Source organism: Hylobates moloch, unplaced genomic scaffold (genome assembly GCF_009828535.3).
Source record: "Hylobates moloch isolate HMO894 unplaced genomic scaffold, HMol_V3 SCAFFOLD_11, whole genome shotgun sequence".
NCBI lineage: Eukaryota > Metazoa > Chordata > Mammalia > Primates > Hylobatidae > Hylobates > Hylobates moloch.
The window spans coordinates 74871625-74893094 of NW_026652286.1; the positions used below are offsets into that span (position 1 = coordinate 74871625).

At 36.8% G+C, this 21470-nt stretch overlaps 1 protein-coding gene across 12 annotated transcripts in view; it reads left to right on the forward strand.

Annotated features, from left to right (window-relative positions):
• YAP1 (Yes1 associated transcriptional regulator) overlaps positions 1–21470 on the forward strand; it is a 123865-nt gene that overhangs the window by 77076 nt on the left and 25319 nt on the right. For 6 of the 12 annotated variants that reach the window (XM_058446884.1, XM_032167236.2, XM_032167233.2 and 3 more), the window contains one exon: positions 19282–19475. In XM_058446884.1, coding sequence (XP_058302867.1) covers positions 19282–19475 — 194 coding nt within the window. The remainder of the gene's footprint in view (positions 1–19281; positions 19476–21470) is intronic. The other 6 variants (XM_032167234.2, XM_032167238.2, XM_032167235.2 and 3 more) reach the window with 1 other exon arrangement.

The following is a 21470-nucleotide window of genomic DNA, read 5'->3' on the forward strand; positions in this document are numbered from 1 at the left end:
TTCCAAGGCCGTGGAATATGCATCTAAAAAAGAGCAGATAATTGTGGTTTTGAAGCTTCGTCTTGGACTAGATGCAGCTAAATGAAAACAATGTGCAGATCACTGAATAGGTCAGACTGAGGGGACTCGGAACCTTTGAAGCTTTACAGGGTTTGACCTAACAACAACTGTGGGGCCCTCACGGGAAAGAGGAATTAACTCTGTGAATGCCATCAAAACACAACCCTGTGAGGGGAAAAAAGAAAAAAACTCTTATCTGGAGCTGGTTGGATAAAATAACTTCTCCATCAAGAACATTATGAGCAGTTATTTTGTGTCTTACATATACCTTTAAAATTGCCCCAAACTGACTGAACCCCCTATTCAAGTTAAGTCAATGGTAGGATTAGGGCAGTGATATCATTTTGACAGATAACCGGTTTGGCTTAAATACTAGCCTTTTAAGCTTCAAGACCTGTTTGGGTGTTAAAAAAGTAATGAGGTATGTTAATAATTTGCAACTTCAGATTCTGCTTACTATTCGAATTAGCCCTTGTGGTTGGAACAGGAAACCAAGTAAGAGAGAGAATTTAATAAATACGGCCATTTGTATGGACTGGAACAATAACAGCCATGTTTCCTTAAATTATCTCTAATGAAATGAATTCAATTTCTCCACATTTTGGAAATTCTAAAGAATGGTGTTGCGGAATTTTTTTCCCTGACATAAGGTTATGAAAGATGATGACGAACGCTTTACCAACTGCGGAGATCAGGAATTAGAACAAAGCTTTTTAAAGAAAAAAATTTTTTCCTTTAAAACGGTGAAATAAAACAACTTTTCTGTAAGCTTAAGTAGACTATTGATTACACACACAGCTTGATCTTTTAAGAGGAGGAGGTACTTTAAAAAACACTACCACCCTCCAGCACGTTATGTACACACAGGCATACAATTAGATGTGCCCAGAAAAAGTTTCATAAAATGCTCTTACTGCATTTAGTTTCCCTTTTTGGGCCCACCGTGTGTATATTCCAGACAGGCTTGACAATATGCCAAAGCTTTTTATTTTGTGGCCCGACTTTTAATCTGTTCCAGACCTTTTCACTCAGAGAGCTCAAGTGTAACTGAAGGGGGGCAGGAAAGAAAAAAACGTGTGGGTTTCTCTGATCTAGAGTGACAGCAAATAGAGACAAGCTGTTAGCTGCTGGATTTGAAATTTTCCTTGAAATCAGAAGTTCCGCATAGTGGATTATGTTGTATCTCTGCCAAAGAAATATAAACCATCCCCTTGTTTCTGACCCTTTGGTCCATACAAACACAAACAAATGGTGTAGGATATTGCTTTCATGCTTGTGGAGTTTGCTTTTCTATATTCTTCAAATCTGTATTAAAATATCAATTTTTGGCTTAAATCAAGTAGATGTGTGTCTTTCAGCATCTTAGAATGGGAGCTAAGCCCCTAGAGAAGCTTAATTTTACCTCCTTTAAACATCAACCCCTTTTTATATGTTTATTTATCAGATGCTTTCAGATTAATTATAGTTAGAATACAGCCATTTGCTTTAAGATTAACCATATTTAGTAATTACACTTCATGTGCTGCATAATAATGTTTCAGTCAGCGGCAGACCACATATACAGTCGTGGTCCTATATGATTCTAATACTGTGTTTTTACTGTACCTTTTCTATGTTTAGATACACAAATACTACCCGTTGTGCTATAGTTGCCTACAGTGTTCAGCACACTAACAGGCTGTACAGTTTTGTAGCTTAGGGGCAATAGGCTATACCTTACAGCCTAGGCACGTAGTAGACTATACCATCTAAGTTTTTGTAAGTACTCTCTAAGATGTTTGCACAGTGACAGAATTGCCTAATGATCCATTTCGCAAAGCGTATCCTGGTTATTAAGTGACACATGACTATATAGTATCAATCCTTCACATCTCACATGAAATTAATGTTATTTATGTAATTTTAGGGAATCAAAGAGTAATTTGTTGTGGATTGGGTTTTTTAATCTGATTTTTTTCTTTAACATTTAAAAGCTATTTAATATTTTAATTTTAGAGAATTCATTAGTAATTTATAACAAATCATGAAGTGACATCAAATGGCAATAAGGATGCACTGATGTTTATTGAGTTTTAAGAAAAATAGGGCTTTTTTTGTTTGTTTTTTTAAGGAGTCATATTAGGAATGTTTTTACTCTTTGTTCAAGAAAATGGTTCCTTGAGTATTATGCAAGCCATTAAATTATTTCATATAAACACATGTGTTTATATGTGTTTATATTTCATATAAACACATAGGAGATGATTTTTTTTCCATGGAGATTTTGTACTAGCAAACATGAGTCTCAGGTTTAAACGTCCCCTTGTATGTTGTAGATCTATTATTTTATATAATATAATCATGGACATTTTCCAGTAAAAGGCCTAATGAAAACAATGAAATTATAGTTGCTGTTCAGAATGAAAAAAGATCTTTAAAACACTAATAGTTGATAAACTGATCTTTAATGTTATTTTCGCTATTGTTTATATTATAAAAAGATGTATTAAAATATTGTTACCAATCTGTGTTTTAGAAAATAAGTGCTGATGGCACCACTGGGATAAAAATATTTGGTGTAAACAAAATATTGGAGCCAGAGATTTGGGGAAAAAATTATACCTTTGAATTTTAAAGCAAGTAATGAACAGTCTAGAGTGACAAAAACAGAATATTTAATTCCTAACTACAGTTCTGTGCACAGAAATTCTATGTGTAGAAATGTCAGAGGTATTAAACCTCGTATGTTGATTTTGGTTCCTTTGTTTCAGATTCCCAAAACTTGCTTTCTGCGCATTTATATACACATGTGTATGTGTTACTATAATGTCTTGAAATAAGAAATAAAAGGATAAGTAAAATACAAATACCTATATGCAATTTATTAAAATAAGACTAAAGCCGAAAGTTGTTGAGACATTTTTTTCATCAGAGTTAAATATTTGGCATTAATAATTAAATATCTATAAAAATTTTGAGACATTCATTAACATTTTTTCTTTTTTAAGCCAAATATTTCTGTTGTTAAAAATTATATTTTCCTTTTGATGAAAATGCACCTAACAACCAACTAAATAACTAAGAATCCATCCTATTAATGTTGGGGGAAAACCACTGAAGTCTCTAGAAACCAAATTGATAACTTCGTTAATGGAGTCTTGAGCAAAGAGAATGTCAGCATCTAATTATTTAAATTTTATCAAAGTAAGTCTCTTGATAGCTATATGCTAAAAGTAAGGTTTTTTTTGTTCTGTTTTGTTTTGAGGTTTGGGGCTTTTTTTCCCCTTATCAACTCAAGTCTTTCCTGGTTATCCTGGGCTGTCAGTATTTGGTTATGGACTATATTAATTACTTAGCGTACAGAGGAAAAGATGTGTGTTTTAGATAAAAAGAGCTATTGCTAACTAAAAATTATTAACAGATGGCCAGGTGCGGTGGCTCATGCCTGTAATCCCAGCACTTTGAGAGGTCAAGGTGGATGGATCACTTGAGGCCAGGAGTTCCTGACCAGCCTGGCCAACATAGTGAAACCCCATCTCTACTAAAAATAGAAAAAAATAGCTGGGAGTGGTATCACACGCTTGTAGTCACTCAGGAGGCTGAGGCATGAGAATCACTTGAATCCAGGAGGCAGAGGTTGCAGTGAGTGAATATCACACCACTCTACTCCAGCCTGGGCAACAGAGTGAGACTCTGTCTCAAAAAATTAAGAATAAAAAGAAAAATTAGAGGCCAGGCGCGGTGGCTCTGGCTTGTAATCCCAGCACTTTGGGAGGCCGAGGCAGGCGGATCACGAGGTCAGGAGATCGAGACCACGATGAAACCCCGTCTCTAATAAAAATACAAAAAATTACCCGGGCGTGGTGGTGAGTGCCTGTAGTCCCAGCTACTGGGAGAGGCTGAGGCAGGAGAATGGCGTGAACCCGGGAGGCGGAGCTTGCAGTGAGCCGAGATTATGCCACTGCACTCCAGCCTGGGCGACAGAGCGAGACTCGGTCTCAAAAAAAAAATTATAATAAAATTAAAAAATAATAATAAAAATTAGTAACAGGCTGGATGCAGTGGCTCACACCTGTAATCTCAGCACTTTGGGAGGCTGTGGTGGGCAGATCACTTTAGGTAAGGAGTTCGAGACCAGCCTGGCCAACATAGTGAAACCCCGTCTCTACTAAAAATGCAAAAATTAGCCAGGTGTGATGGCACACGCCTATAATCCCAGCTGCTTGGGAGGCTGAGGCACTGAGAATCACTTGAACTCGGTAGGCAGACATTGCAGTGAGCTAAGATGGTGCACTGCATTCTAGCCTGGGAGACAGAGCAAAACTCCATCTCAAAAGCCGAGGCAGATGGATCATGAGGTTAGGAGATCAAGACCATCCTGGCCAACATGGTGACACCCTGTCTCTACTAAAAATACAAAAATTAGCTGGGCTGGTGGCACACACCTATAGTCCCAACTACTCAGGAGGCTGAGGCAGGAGAATCGCCTGAACCTGGGAGGCAGACGTTGCAGTGAGCCAAGATCGCACCACTGCACTCCAGCCTGGGCAACAGAGCGAGACTGCATCTCAAAAAAAAAAATTATTAACCGATAAAACTCACAAAATTTGGCCCTCGTAATGATTCCTCTAATCATCCTTTTTTCAGTGGGGAGAATGCTACTCTTCTGATCACTGCAGAACATTCAACATCCCTGGCCCGCTAAGTGCCATAGCACCACACAGCCATTATGATTCCTCGGACCACCAACACTTTTTTTTTTTTTTTTTTTTTTTAATGCTGGAGAGTTAGGGAATATGGTCTAAAATCTGAGCTCCTCTGAGATCCAGGGAAATTATACCCAAGGTTATATAGTTAAATGACAAAACTGAAATTTGAATTTGATCTTTTGATACCTAGAATTTATAAGAAATTTAGATTGAATGCAGTTAATCTTTCAGAAATACCTACTAATGCTGATACATGAAAATTTGAGAGGGAGAAAAATAGTGGTTAATGCACTTGCATCTTGTATTGTGACTCATCTTGAATAAATTACCCAAAGATAATGAGTTTTTCTTTTCTTTCTTTATTGTTTCTTTCTTTTTTGGAGACAGGGTCTCACTCACATCGCCCAGGCTGGAGTGCAGCATGACTCAATCTCAGTTCACTGCAGCCTCAATTCCTGGGCTCATACAAGCCTCCCACCTGTAGCTGGGACTACAGGCATGTGCCACCATACCCTGCTAATTTTTTTGTGTCTTTATTAGACATGGGGTTTTGCCATGTTGCCCAGGCTGGTCTCAAACCCCTGGGGCTCAAGCAGTCTGCCTGCCTCTACCTCCCAAAGTGCTGAGGTTACAGGCATGAGCCGCAGGGCCTGGCCAAGTTTCTAATTACATAAGAGAATTTAAGATCTCTGATTGGAACAGACTTTAAAGGCATCTAGTTGAATTATTTACCCAATTCTTGCCTCACCAATCTCAGCTTTGACCTTTCCCTTTACTAGTTTACTTCATTATAGTGTAGCCCATTCTACTTAAGGAAAATTCTAATGACCACAAAATTTATATTTCTTGATTACCCAAAAATTTACTTCCTTTCACATGTGTGAATACAGCTCTAATCCCAGCAGTGTTCTCTTCTAACTGTGGTTCTCTGGTTTTTCATGTGTTCGGAGTTCTCTGTTCTTTATCAATTTACTCACTTCTCTGGATGTCCTTCATTTTGCTAGTGCTTCTTTAAGTGTTATATTCTGTAGTGTTTCGTATGTACATTATCCTGTGAGAAAAATAGTTACGGCATTTCTCTGACCTGTCATTTTCAATCCCCTCCAAAAATCTTTCTTCAATCTGCAGTAGAGGCTAGCATTTCTTTTCCACATAATAGTTACAACAATGTACTTGATTCAACTGAATTAAATTGGGATGTAGAAAAAGTTACCTTCTCAGTTGGCAATCAAGAAACCCAAGTTCTGCTATCACAATATAACCAACTGGATCAGAAAGATACCTAACTTCTCTTGACTTAATTTGACTCATCTGTAAAATGTGACTGGATTAGACTGGATGCTCTTTAGAATATTTCCAGTCTTTAACTGAATACAATATGCTCAGTAACTGCTTTGGACCCCTGCTTAAGGTTACTTCTCAATAGCCTTTTTGATTTGAGTGCATTGAGGTTTCAGAGATACTTTTGAACTATTTATTGCACCATTTAAGTTTAACTTTGGTCCTCTGGTCTCAGTGTGGAATTACTTTTGAAGAGGAGACAGGGAAATCTTCCAGCCTTTAATCTAAAGATAAGCCTTATCACATGGTGAGTATGTCCAGGCAAACAAATCTGATAGGGGGTGTGGGAAGTGCTGGGCTGAATAGTTAAGCTTTGTCCACACTCTCAAACTCTTGGAAGCATATGGGAGTTTAAACATGTTCATGTTAGCAAAGTTCAGCTTTATTGCCTTAAAGATGATGCCTTGTCGGTACACTTTGTTTCCAAAATTTAAAACTCCCATAAAGTTGCCATGACAGAAAGTCTAATGTAAGCAGATTTGAAGCCTAGTTCCAGGCCATGTGCTTAGCAAAACCTGATTTAAGACATACTAATAGAGATTGTTACTAATTATTGCTTTCACTACATTTTCTTTTTCCTTCAAAAGCAAGCATTTGCTGAAATGAATATTTTAATACATAAGATTATAGAATAGATTTCAAAATTAGTTCCACACTTGAGCTCTGCAGTTTTTTAAATTTTATGTTAAATTCAATAGGATATATTCTAAAAAGTAAACAACTTTAGGTGTATTCCTCTGTCCAGTATGTCTCAACTATGTTTTGTGAAATTTCGCTGTTCCTTTTTAAAATGTTTTATTTTTTATCTAAAAATAAATACTTTGGTTAGCTAGGGAAAATATCCAGTAAGATAGTTCCAAAATAGTTTATCAGTTATGGTAAGCAATCTCTCCTGTACTAACCAAGGCTGAGTAGACATATGTTAAGGAGGATAAACTAATAGGTAATTTCTACTTGATCAGTATTTCATTGATGCAATTAGTTAATTATACAGTGAAGAAACATTTTTGTCTTTCTTTACATAATGAGTACATTGTTCATACAGGATTTTTTAAACATGAAAGTTTAAGACCAGCAATGTCACTTAGATTATAGTTTAATGCCTTATTTGTGTTATTAAAGCCCCTATCAAACACACTCAAAAAGACGTTACATAGTTTTTTGGGGTTTTTTTGTTTTGTTTTTTTGTTTTTTTTTGTTTTTGAGACAGAATCTCACTCTGTCGCCCAGGCGGGAGTGCAGTGGCGCAATCGCGGCTCACTGCAACCTCCGCCTCCCAAGTAGCTGGGACTACAGGTGCCCACCACCACACCCGGCTAATTTTTTGTATTTTAGTAGAGACAGGGTTTCACCGTGTTAGCCAGGATGGTCTCGATCTCCTGAACTCGTGATCCGCCTGCCTCAGCCTCCCGAAGTGCTGGGATTACAGGCGTGAACCACCGCGCCCAGCCTCTTACATAGTTTTTTAAAAGGAAACTTTTTCAAGTTATATTTGTATTAACTCTGTATTAACAGCAAACATCTTATATGCTGGAAAAAAGGAACCATTTGGTGTTGCTTGCTACTTTTTGTACCAACCCAAAGATTCAGATACAAGAAAAAGAGATTATAGAATTATTGGAAAGGTCAAATTTCTGTTGAAAGTAATTGGTGTGATTTAGAAGGAGAGTGGTTCAGATTCTGTTTTGTTTTGTTTTATACTCATTTTGTTCTGCTACCCTAGTTGCTAAGGTCATTTTAGAACTCATTCTGGACTTGCTTCAACTTGGAGATTATCCTGTGCGTTACTAATAGCATCCTCCTAACTAGGGAGAGATACTATTTTAGGATTTATTTATTTATGCAACAAAAATTTGGGTGCCAGTTACATGCCAGGCACTGTACTAGCCACGGGTTGGGAGGAACAAGCTACTAAACAAGTAAATCATTATAAATGTATTAAGTATGGTAAAGGGTACTAAACAATGTGGGGTGAAAGGAACTAGGGTGGTGGGAACCTGCTTGCACCTGGGTGGTCAAGGGAGGTTTTTCAAAAAGGCACATAGGAAGCCACCAGTCAAATTTCAGACCAGTTTTTGTGCTTTTCAGTAAAAACTCTGAGGTATGTATCACTTCTAAATTATAAATTATCCTCTATGAAAGAGCTTTACTAGTAATAAAGGAAATTAGAAATAAAGTGTTATAATTGACCTGTTTATTCGTTAATCTAACATGAATTCATAGTGACAAGTATATTTTAAAGGATAATGCCCCTTTATTTTTTTAATTTTTAGTTTTTTAGAGATGGTGTATCTCTGTGTTGCTCAGTCTGGTCTTGAACTCCTGTCCTGAAGCAGTCCTCCTGCCTCAGCCTCCCAAGTAGCTGGTATTACAGGTGCAAGTCACCATGTCTGGCTGCTTCTCTACAGTCTCATTATCTGAACTTTCTTTCCTAACTAGACCTTAAACTTTGTTTTCGTAGTGGGGAAAAACGTCTGGTTGTGCTGTGGGGACAAAGAGAGCTGAAAGCTAATTAGAACACGTTCTCCCTTTTCTGCCTCACCTCATTTAGCAACCCCTGTGTCCTGCCCTAAACTGCTTGATGAGGTGATGAGGAGAAAATGTTCTGCTGGATTTCTTTTTGTTTTCTTTTAGCTCCATTCATGATTGTATTGTTTGAAAAAGAACATTATAATGAATTTTTATGGTTGAAGGAGGGGGAAGTTGAATTGACTAAAGTATTGATATTTGCTACCAGTATTTTTGAACAGCTAAAGATGTGAAGACTTTAATCCAGTTCAGGGAGGCTGGGAGTTGGTGCTGGGGAAAAGGTTTGGCTGTGTCCCCACCCAAATCTCATCTTGAATTGTAGTTCCCATTATCCTCACATGTTGTGGGAGGGAACAGGTGGGGATAATTGAATCATGGGGGCAATTTCCCCCATCCTGTTCTCAGATAGTGAGTGAGTGCTCACGAGATCTTATGGTTTTTATAAGGGACTTCCCCTTTCCCTGAGCACTGGTTCTTCTCTCTCCTGCCGCCATGTGAAGGAGGACATGTTTGCTTCCCCTTTGCAATGATCATAAATTTCTGAGACCTCCCCAGCCATGCTGAACTGTGAATCTATTAAACCTCTTTTCTTTATAAATTACCCAGTCTTGGGTATGTCTTTATTAACAGCACAAGAACATACTAATACAGTAAATTGGTACCAGAAGTGGGGAAAGAAGTGCAGAATGTGGGATGGAGAGGTTACTTAGCAACTGTGACAAAACCTAGAGTAGGATGTTAGAGCAGGTGAACTGTCCCCACATATTGATCATTAGGGAAATGCAAACCAAAACTATAATGAGATAACACTTAACTCCCGTTAGGATGGCTAAAGTTTTTTTTTGAAAAGATAATAAATGTTGGCCAGAATGTGGAGAAATTGGAATCCTCGTACATTGCTGTTGGGATTGAAAAATGATGTAACCACTTTGGAAAATAGAATGGCAGTTCCTCAAAACATTAACTGTAACATTCCCATATGACCGAGCAATTCCATTCCTTGGTATAGAGGCTAAAGAATTGGGAACATATGTCTACACAGAAACCTGTACCCAGGTTTACAGCAGTATTATTTTATAATAAATAGCCAAAAAGTGAAAATAACCCAAATGTCCATTAGTTGATGAATGGACTAACAAAATGTGGTATATTCATATAATGGAATATTATCTGGCAATTAAAGGAAATGCAGTGCTTGATGCATATTAAAACATGGATAAATCTTGAAAACATTATAAATGAGAATAGCGAGGCACAAAAGGCCATATATTGCTTAATTCCATTTTTGGAAATGTCCAGAATGGGAAAATTCATAGAGACAGAAGTAGATTAGTGGTTGCCAGGGACTGGGAGGAAGGGCAGTAAGTAGTGAACTGCTAATGGATACGGGGTTTTTTTGTTTGTTTTTGTTTTTGTGACTTTTTTTTTTTTTTTGAAGTGATGAAAATGTTCCGAAATTAGATCGTGGCAATGGGTGTACAATTCTGTGAATATGTAAGAACTAGCAGACAGTACATGTAACAAGGGTGAATTATCCCAGTAAAGAGAAAAAATTATTTCTAGGCATGATGTCATTTAGGTATATGGCTTAGTTGGGAAATACCTTTTGTATATTGATCAGAAAAAGATGTATTCAGTCATTAGGTTAGGACTCTCGTCTTTTCCTTTTTTTTGTAAAAGATAGATTTTCAGTGTGAATTAAATAAGCAATTTTTACTGAAAAACTACATTTTATGTTTAAGTAGATAAATTATTATGCCACTTTATAGCGACTCTCTGTAGATGATTCAGTCCCCTTAGGTCATGCAGTAAACACTTAGAGCCAGGAGTGAGTGTTTTGTGTTTTGTTTTTACTGCTTTAAGACCCACAGATGGCCTATTAGTTTGTGTTTTTAGAAGAACATTAATTTGTTTTAACAAGTCTACTGTTTTGTAGTTTTGAGTACACTCGTAGGTATGAGGAAAACCCAAATATTTCTTCTGAATGTTTTGAACAAGTTAATATAGCTATGCTAATATGGAAATATTCAGTGTCTGAGATTTGAAAAAAATACTAGACAAAAGCTTTTGTGGGAGATTTGATGTAATGTTTTAATAGCTTAAGAATTGTTTCTTATTTTAAATGTATACCCAATAAGATTACTAGAATTAAATTTGTTCCAAAGTTTATGACTAACAGATCTGTAATACATTGTTATAATCCAAGTTTTGAGGTTACAAATCATGTAAATCAAAAAATTGTCTGAAGTTTGGAAATTCACATGTGTAGAGTGAAACTTGGGGAAGAAAACCTATGGTGTTGACCCCTTTCTTTTATTTTTGAGAAAGTAGTCCCTTATTTTTCAGTAATTGCTCAGTCATTGGTTTTCTACCATAAAGCTGTCAGGGCTGATTTGTTAAGCAAAACTTGAAACAGTTACTGTTTTGTAGTGTAAGAAGCACAGACTCGTAAATTTTAAAATATAGCATAATTTTTAAAATTCTGACATTTTGTGGGGTTTTTGTTTTGTTTTTACGTTTTAGAAATTTTACTAAAACTGGAAACATTGGGATTTCAATAGTTGATAGCCAGAGGAAGAAGTTGGTAATGCTATTCTTTTCTTTTCTTGCTGCCCTGCCCCCTTTCCCCAGGAAACAAAGCCGGTTTTGTTTCTTGCCTGCTTGTGAGGTCTCTGCTGCACCCCATGTGGGTGCACCGCTCTGTGCTTTGTTGAAAGGCTTAAGATACTCAGAAGGTAAAGAACAGGATGCTTCTGGAGAGGAATAAATCCCAGCGTCAGTAGATAAACAAGGTTGTTTGAATTGGTCATTTAAGTGAGTTCTTTATATGGAAACCTTGTAGTGCTGCTTGTATCCATAGGTAACAACATTTAGGTAAAGGAAGCCAACAGTACTCACAATAGTCATCAGAGTATTTCTGTTACATAATTTTGTGCAACTTTCTGTTTAATTCTGTGGACTGGTTCTTCCTTCGTCTTTTGATATCCTAACTAATTTTTCCTGTTCCGTGGTTTTGAATAGTCAGATAAGCTTAGATTTGAAAAAGACCTTACCAACCAATTCAGTTTGCCGTCAGCATTGGCTATTGTCATTAATGATTACTGCTTATGGTATCTAATTCTGGGAAACCGGTGAGAAGCAAAGGATATTTACCACTTTATTTTTGTGCAATTTTATTGCTATTCAGTTTTTTTCACCAAGAATGTATGTTATTTCATAAATAACTTAATGTTATGTTATGTAATGAAAATATAATGGGGAAAGCTCAAAAGCTTATCCAAATGTTACTTAATAGATGAAGTATTTAACAGTGTGTATAGCTCTAGAATGTGTTTTGAAATCAATCATGTTTTATAATTCCAACACTCCTCAGCTTACTAATGGGCTATTTTCTAGCAGGTTTTTGGGGTTTTGCTTTTTCATTGCTTGGAACCAAAAACATTTTTCCCCAATAGTTGTTTGCCTTAGGCCTCAATTTATGACATGTTCATTGTATGTGATGAATCTCAGATCAGCTCCCCAATTCATATTTAACTCATGCTCTCAAACCTGGCACAGCACACTGTATAAAATGTTTCTGTGTGGAAATATGTTGAGTGTTATATTGAAACACCAAGAAGATGTTTCACCAAAAGAGAAGGATCCCCTTATGCCGTTGGCTCAATCTCCACTACCTTTTTTCTATTTAGACCTTGTAGGAAAGAGAAACATGCATATTTTTGTGAATCATAGGAATATTTGGAAACAGTAAATGGTATGATAAAATAGGAGGAGGAGCGAGAATGTATGTGTATGTCTATGTGTTTGTGGAGGAGAAGGAGAGAGGTATAGGAATCATCAAAATATGGAATTAGTCTATAGGAGTCAGAGTCTTTAGGTGTAGAAAGAAGTTCTGCAGAAGAGAGGGGACTACGGTTTATGGAGCACCCACTATTCCAGGTGTGTGATAGAATAATCAATCCTCATAATAACTCAAATGGAGATGTCAGTATCCTTGGTACAGATGAGAAAACCGAGGATTAAGTGAATTACTGAATTAGTATGCCCAACTCTAATCCAAGTTCATTTGACTCTGAAGGCCGTGTTTTTTATGATACCTGTCAATTATGTAACTATGTTGGTAACAGATAAGAGCAATTTTATTACATGAGGTTGTTGGTGCCTGAGAAATCTTAGGTCCCAAAAATTGTTGGCTTTTTTCCTATCCATTGCCATATAAAATACTAAACTATAACCTATAGGGATGAAAGTTTTGTCCATTTACTTTTTATAAAGCCATTTTCTAAGTATGTTTTTTTTCCATATGAGATTAATAAGGCTTTGAACAAGCTGGAGCAGTATGTCATGTTTTGACATCCCTTCTCTCTTCTTCCAGACAAAATATTAAAACAAGATAACCAAAAAGACACAACTAGGGTATGAATTTTTAAAAAATCTCTATAGGTCAGAAAATAAAACCACATAAAGCATTGAGGGTAGTGCTAGAGGCCTGCCAGGTTTAGGGGCCATTTGGCTCCTGAGAAGAACTGTTAATAAAAGTATTAATAAGGAAGAGGACACACAAAACAGGCTCAATGGGAAAAGCCAGGCGTGCAGCTGACCTGGCCCTGGCCTAGGACAAACGTTTACAAGGATTGACCACATGTCAAGTCACAGAGTCACAAATTGTCTAGAATCAATATTATGTAGATTATGTTTTTCAAACCTCAATGCAATTAAACTCATAATAAAAAAGTTTCAAAAAACATGTCTTGCCCTACCAGCTATTAAAACATATTACTAAAGTTGTACTGTTGTACATATTGTACATACTAAATAATGTATATGTTTATATACATCTATATAACTTACATGTTTATATAGTACAAACATAAAGGCAGTACTGCCGTACTAGTATAAGAATAGTTAGATTAATAAACGAAATTAAAAATCTGGAAATAACACAATGTCAAAATTTAGTCTATGATAAAGATGGGGGAAAGATACACTGTAACACAAGTGGTGTTGGGACTAATGGTTAGCATATGGAAGAAGATAAAATTAGATCCATTCATGTCATACACTAGAATAAATTGCAGTGGATCAGATTGAGTTGCCAAGTAAATGAGAACTATAGTTTTTTAATTAAAATGGGTGAATTTCTCTGTAGTTTGAAAGTGAGGAAATGTAATTCAAATTTTTAAAAAGATTGATAAATTTGACTAAAGAATAAGCTTTTTTTTTTTTTTTAGACAAGAGTCTTGCACTTGTTGCCCAGGCTGGAGTGCAGTGGTGTGATCTCAGCACACTGCAACCTCTGCCTCCTATGTTCAAGTGATTATCCTGCCTCAGCCTCCAGAGTAGCTGGCATTACAGATGCCTGCCACCACGCCCAGCTTATTTTTATATTTTTAGTAGAGACGGGGTTTCACCATTTTGGTCAGGCTGGTCTCAAACTTCTGACCTCTAGTGATCCATCTGCCTTGGCCTCCCAAAGTGCTGGGCTTACAGGCATGAGCCACCACGCCTGGCTAAGAATAAGTTCTTATGAAAAACAAGCAAAAAGATGACAAACTGAGGAAAATTATTGGTAACATATCACAGACACAGACTTCTTATCCTTAGTGTATAGATTGTATCATAAGACATAGCAAAAATAAAATTATACTGAGATACTACTCATCTTTCAGATTGGCAGAAACCCAAAATTGGCAAGTCTTTGGGGGCAAAAAAGCACTCTCTTACATTACTAGTGAGGATACATCAAGTACAGCTCCTGGGGTGGGGCGGTGGTGTAAATTTGGCGATATCTAGCAAAATTATTTATGCTTTTAACATTCAACTAAGCAATCTCCCATATAGAAATCTACCCAAAGATGTAGTAGCAGAAATACAAAATTATGTATGAGCGTATTCTGTACAGTACTCTTTACTAATAATGAAAACCTAATAGGAAATTGGTTGAATAGAATATTAACCAGCCATGTCAATAGGAAAATGAGGGAAAATCTCTATATACTGCTTTAGAGTTATCTCAGGTTATATTGTTACAAAGGCAAAAGCAAAGTGGAAGGAAGTATCCATAGTATGCTACCATATATCAAAGAAGAAGGGATGTGTATGTGTTTGCTTACATTTTTAAGAGTAAAGGAAATACTGATACAGTTTACCTGTTACCTATTGGAGGTAGGAGGAAGTGGGTGGGAAATAAAGCAAATCTCTGAAATTCAAAGGCAGAATGTCATAAGTACACCTGTATTTCAGGTGGTTGGCTAATTACAGAAGAATAATTTCAGGTGACTTTAAAGCAAAGTGATTTTACTTTATGTACTTAATGGAATATCTTAAGGAGATAAAATTGCAAAGAAATCTGAAACTTGAATCATTTTAGTGATCATAATGTTATTTTTAGATGATTGCATACGTATAGAGGACAATACATATTAATGTTGTTAGAACCCAGTTTTTCAGCATGAGAAAAAACAGTTGTTATAAAATCAAAGTAAAAACCATGCATCCTAAATCTGAATTGGTAATATGCATTTTCTGAAGGAGAGTACCACCTAGAAACAGTTACAAAAAAGCAACAAAACAATAATAGGTACCCCCTAGTATGCAGAGTAATGTCTCTAAATACCATTTCCCACTCAAAGAAATCAGGGCTTCTTCAAAAAAGGTTGAGTAAAATTTGGGGCAGGGAATATACTAGATGACCTTGGAACATCTTTGTGCCTAAAAGCAAACAACGAAGTAGACCAAGTCCATTGTAGCCATAGGAAAAAGATCCAGCTTGAAGGGCTTACCCTGGTCAAATATGGCACACTTTGAACATTAATCAGAATAACTGCTGGATTAAAACACATCATAAACATATTTTAAAATCTGTGGTTTCATAATGATTTTTTTTCTCTTCACTCCAGGTAGCAGAGTATCAGAATGATTTTTTTTTTGAGATGGTGTCTTGCTCTTTCACCCAGGCTGCAGTGCAGTGCTGTGGTCTTGGCTCACTGCAAACTCTGCCTCCCAGGTTCAAGCCATTCTCCTGCCTCAGCCTCCTGAGTAGCTGGTACTAATGGTCACCCGCCACCATGCCCGGCTTTTTTTTTTTTTTTTTTTTTTTTTTTTTTGTATTTTTAGTAGAGATGGGGTTTCACCGTGTTAGCCAGGATGGTCGTGATCTCCTGACCTCATGATCCGCCTGTCTCGGCCTCCCAAAGTGCTGGGATTACAGGCGTGAGCCACCGCGCCTGGCCGATTTTTTTTTTTTTTTTAAACCCTTATTGGCTACCTTTCAGAGAACTCTGGGACCAATTCATCATCCTGAAAATATACACAAAAAGGGAATGAGTCAAACATTTATTCTGTATCTTACCTGTACAAATTATGTTTCAGGGTAACCAAATACTTAATATGGGAAAATTCTTATTTATAGAACTTCAAATAATACGTGGGGAGGAATGATACCATCATTTTGTAACCTCTAATGAAATAATGAGTTTAGGTTTAAAAAAATCAGTGGTTGCTAAAAACCATTGGGTGAAAATAACCTAAAATGGATATAATAAGTTTACCACATCTGCACCACTGATTCATCCTTATCATGAAGACAGTCATCTTGTGCCTTCTCTCCTCATGTAGTGCCACCAATGAAGTATTCTTGCCAAAAATTGTGATCAGCCCTCTATATTCGAACTTGTTTACAGCAAATCAAGAAATGGAAAAGCATGCTGCATAGTAATATGGGGATGCAATCAGCAAAGTCCAGGCTGTAGACAATTCTTTGAGGCAAATGACACAGTTTCTTTGACAAATAAATGACAAAGAAAAAACCAAGGGGGAACCTGTGTATTAAAACAGTGGTCCTCAGAGCGCTGGCATGAATCGAAAGTCACTGGGAGGGCTTGTCAAAACACAGATTGCTGGCTTCATCCCGTAGTTTCTCTTTCTTTAGCCCTGGGTTAGGGCCCATGAATTTGCATTTCTAAAACGTTGCTAGGTGCTCTTCCTCCTGATGATCCAGAAACCGCAGAGCCATGTTATTAAAGAAGTCTTGGATTATGAATCAAATACAGTGTGTGGACCTCATTTGGATTGTTTTGAACAAGCCAATTGTAAAAATAACAATAATTCCCTTGATAATAGGGAAACGTAGACATAGGATGGACTTTTGATAATATTAAGGAATTGGTAAATTTTGATAGTGTAATCATGATATTATATTTTTCTTTTTTTAAAGAAGGCCCATCTTTTTAGAAATACATGTTGAAATTATGGGTAAAATGCTATGTTGTTTGCTTGAAAATAGTTGGCGCTGAAAAGTAGTTGAGGATAGAGGTAAAAGAGATTGGCCATGTATTGACAATTGGGAAGAAAGTGAGTGATGAATACACAAGGATTCATTATTTGTATTAATTTTTCTACTTTTCTATGTTTATGGAAATTACCTTCAAAATGTAAAATATATGTTTGGAAACATAAAAATATATTCCAAAATAGCTCATGAATTAAATGTAAGTCACCATAGAAATTACACGTTTTTTGGAATAGAACAGTCATGAATTATGCTATTTCAAAACGTGGGATGCAGGTAAAGCAGGACTTAAGCATAAGTTTATTGACTTAAGTCTTCCAAAAAAAGATGTAAATGAATTAAGTTCAACTCAAAAGTTAGAAAATGAAATACAGAAAAGCTGTAGGGAAAAAGAGCAGAAAAAATAGAAATAAGTTAATAATGCAGTCATCTTTTATTAACAGATAGCTGAGAAGATTGGATTGAACTAAGGCATTATTCTAAGAGAGATTGGTCTGTAATATTCCTCTCTCTAATATCCTTGGTTCTGTCTCGGTGCTATGCTAGCCTGATAGAAGAATTGGGCAGTCTTGAGTCAGGTATGGTGCTCCCTGCAGTCTCAGCTACTTGAGAGACAGACAGTAGGACTGTTTGAAGCCAGACATTTGAGACCAGCCTAGGCAACATAGTAAGACAGAAAAGGGAAAAAAAAAAAAGGTGTGGTAATGTAAAGAGAAATTAATAGTAGGATTAATAGTAGGACTTCTCTCTATTGTCTTAAATAGTTTCTGCCTCAGTGAGTAACTACTCAGCTTATGTAGAAATGGCTCAGTATTTTTTCAGCACACACTTTGTGCCAGATGCTGTGCTAGGTATTAAGGACACATAGATGACTAGGATATGGCCCATACTCCTGTGGCACTCAGTCTTAGGGAGCATATGAATTTGTAAACAAAAAAATTAGGCAAGAAATGTCAGTAGACAATATGGAAAAGTTCCCAGGCAACTCCTTGAGAGAAGAAAATTCTTAATGTATAGGATGGACCCAGCCTTGTGAGGTTTTCCTCAAGTAGTCTCCAAGAAGAAATGGCATTTACCAAACAGCCAGTCTGTTACAATGGGACACATTAACACACTAAAAATCATGAGGAGTTTGCTGTGTGACTGGGAGACCATTAAGTTATAAGAGCTGTCAGTGTATGTTATTTAGGATTTTTGTAGCAAGGTTTATATGAGAGATTGGCCTGTAATTTTCCTTTCTTTTAATATCCTTGTATGGTATCAAGGTTATGCTGGCCTTATAAGTGTTGGAAAATATTCTTTCCTTGTTGTGCTCTGGAAGAGGCTGTGTAAGATTGGTATTATTTCTTCCTTGAATGACTGCAAAGCCATTGGGACCTGGGGTTTTCTTTAGTCAACGTCTACTAAACATTTAGTAGAAACAGTGATCCAAAATTTCAACTTCAGTTGAATATGTATCTGAGAAAGTTTATTATTCTTACTAACATTTTCACATAAAACTTCCCTCTGCCCACTGAGGTTAATTCACAGTTTGATCAGTGTTGTATCAGTGACAGAAATTCACTAGTATAAAAACCCAGTCCGTTTCTAAACACCAAATGGTGTATTACAGCTTCAAATTTTTTTTTTTTTTTTTTTTTTTTTTTACTACCTAGGCTTTGTGCTGGGGGTACCATGGTGGCAAATGAAACAAATCCATGTCATCCAGATACTTGTAGACTCAATTTGATATGAGCAAGCATCAGATCATTTTAATCTACTTGCTTTATTGGGATGTGTATGTGGATACATTAAGGGCTGATTATTTTGATGGGCTTTGCTGTTTGGAATGCTTTGTCTTAATTTTTGTGGATGAATTTTTAAATTTATATATTTCATAAGAAGTAATGAATTTGCATCATTCACACTTCAGAAGTTATAAATAAGGTTCTCCAACTTTGTCCTTTAGTCACCCAGTTTCCCATCTCTGGAGCCAAAAGATGTTAGTTGCTTCTTAGCTATTCATCAGTTTTTATATCCTCTGAATATGCAATATATATACCCACCCCTGTTCCCTTCCCCCACCCCCCCTTTTTTTTTTAACACTTTCTCTTCTGCACCTTGTTTTTAATTTAGTAAGTCCTTAGAAACTGTTCCTTATTGCATGTTAAAACTACCTCTTGTTTCTTTTCTCTTATGACTTCCTTGTATCTTGTGACAACAGTAATAATAATGTAGTCATGGTGATATTGATGGATTTTTAGGTTATTTCCAGTCTTCCTGCCCAAGAAAGTTACAATAAATATCCCAAATTGCTTTTGAATAATTAAATCATCATTTTATCTTCCTTCGCTAGTTTTTTAGGACAGATTTTTTTTTTTCTTTTCATTTCAGCCATGAACCAGAGAATCAGTCAGAGTGCTCCAGTGAAACAGCCACCACCCCTGGCTCCCCAGAGCCCACAGGGAGGCGTCATGGGTGGCAGCAACTCCAACCAGCAGCAACAGATGCGACTGCAGCAACTGCAGATGGAGAAGGAGAGGCTGCGGCTGAAACAGCAAGAACTGCTTCGGCAGGTGAGGCCACAGGTTAGAAACCAGCCTTCCACTTTTTGGGGTTTGTTTTCTTAAAGTTGGGCAGATTTCATTTTAACATTTATTAGTTACAGAGGAATGTTGCCTTTGTAAAATTGGGCGACACAGAAGCATTCTATCCAGCCCTGTCCTTGTCTTAGTTTCGTGACTGTGAATGGCCTTTGATCAAGTTACAAGGGATGTGACTTGGAAACCTGTATCATGAAGAGCTGTTTTGGTCATGGTCATTGCAATTGAGCAAAAATTGAAGGAAGCAAGAATGCTTTCTCTAATGTATATGGAATTGTGGATTGCTGTTTTTCTGAGGATTTCACTAAAGGGGAAATTCTAGAACATCACTTGGGAGAAAATATCCTTTATTAATAACTTATGTGGCGGGATACACCAATATGATATTTCTCAAATGACAAATATACTTCGGTATTACCGAATCTAAGAATTTTCATTTAAAACAAAATAAATGTTACCTTTGGCCAGGTGCGGTGGCTCATGCCTGTAATCCCAGCACTTTGGGAGGCCAGGGTGGGCAGATCACTTGAGGCCAGGAGTTCAAGACCAGCCTGGCCAACTTAGCGAAACCCCATCTCTACTAAAAATACAAAAATTAGCCAAGCATGGTGGCACACACCTGTAATCCGAGCTTCTCAAGAGTCTGAGGCACAAGAATCACTTGAGCCTCAGAGGCAGAGGTTCAGTGAGCCAAGATTGTGCCACTGCACTCGAGCCTGGGTGACAGAGCGAGATTCTGTCTCAAAAACAAAAAGTTATCTTCAAGTTTAGAAGATGCCAGTGTGCTTTAAAATTACATGCTTATGGATGTTTTTTTATGTTGGGAAAAGTAGGACATAGCAGTAGAGAGCTTGAAGCCCTTTAATCACCAATTCCATCAGCTTTCTTCCAGAAGGTACTGCTGGTCTTTATGTTCCTAATATATATAATTAATCTAAACATTAATTTTTACTTTATCTTATTTCAGAGTGGTTAAATCTACTAAGTTCAGATATTAGGGATAAGGTCTTTTGTTAAGTAGTGTAGATATTTTTAAATTTCTATATAAAATTTTTTTGAGTAGATAATAGAAAAATGGTATAATAGTGATAAATGTACAGAGGTGAAAGTATACTCAGAATAAGATCCTTTCCCTGTTTTTCTAGTTGTCTCCTGTGGGGCCTAAATAACTATGAGTTTCTTAGGTTTTTTCTTTTTTGTTAATTTTTCCAGAGATACTCTGTTTACATACATAAAATACATGTATCTGTTATTTTTTCCCCTACCTAAATCACAGCATGCTAAGTATAGACGTTTAAAAATCGTCATACTCGGCCAGGCATGGTGGCTCATGCCTCTAATCCCAACACTTTGGGAGGCCGAGGCAGGAGCCTTGCTTGAGCCCAGGAGTTCGAAACCAGCCTGGGCAACATGGCGAGACTCTGTCTCTTGGAAAAAAAATTTAAAAAAAGCTCTACATTTCTGTTACCGGGAAGTAGGCACTTAAAGGTCTGTTTTTTGTTTTCTGTTTTAGGGCTATATTTTAAAAGTATCTCTTGAGTGTCAGTGAAAATATATGAACTCAGTACTACCTGAACTCTGATTTGGGGTTTGAGGAATTGGTAGTTCAGGAGTTAAATTAAGCCATGGCATCTGAGACAGGCTCACCTTGAAACTGTGCTTTGTCGGTAATCTGTCCATACAATTCTACTGTGATTGGCATGAAAGGTAAACCCTGATAGAAGAAGTAAGACAGTATGTGCCAACATACGATGTCAGGAACTTGTTGGGGCTCAGAAAATGATACTCCAAAATATGGTTCTTTGACAAACTAAACTAAGGAAGCAGCCTCAAGTTCTATGCCAAAGCACAGGATGAAGCTGTTCTTTGAAGTTCTTTTATCTACCTAGAAACCAGACCCACCAAAAGGAATACAATTGCCTTTGATCCCCTCCCCAAAATTTCATTAACCAGAGAAGACTGAAACTTGTATGACAGAGG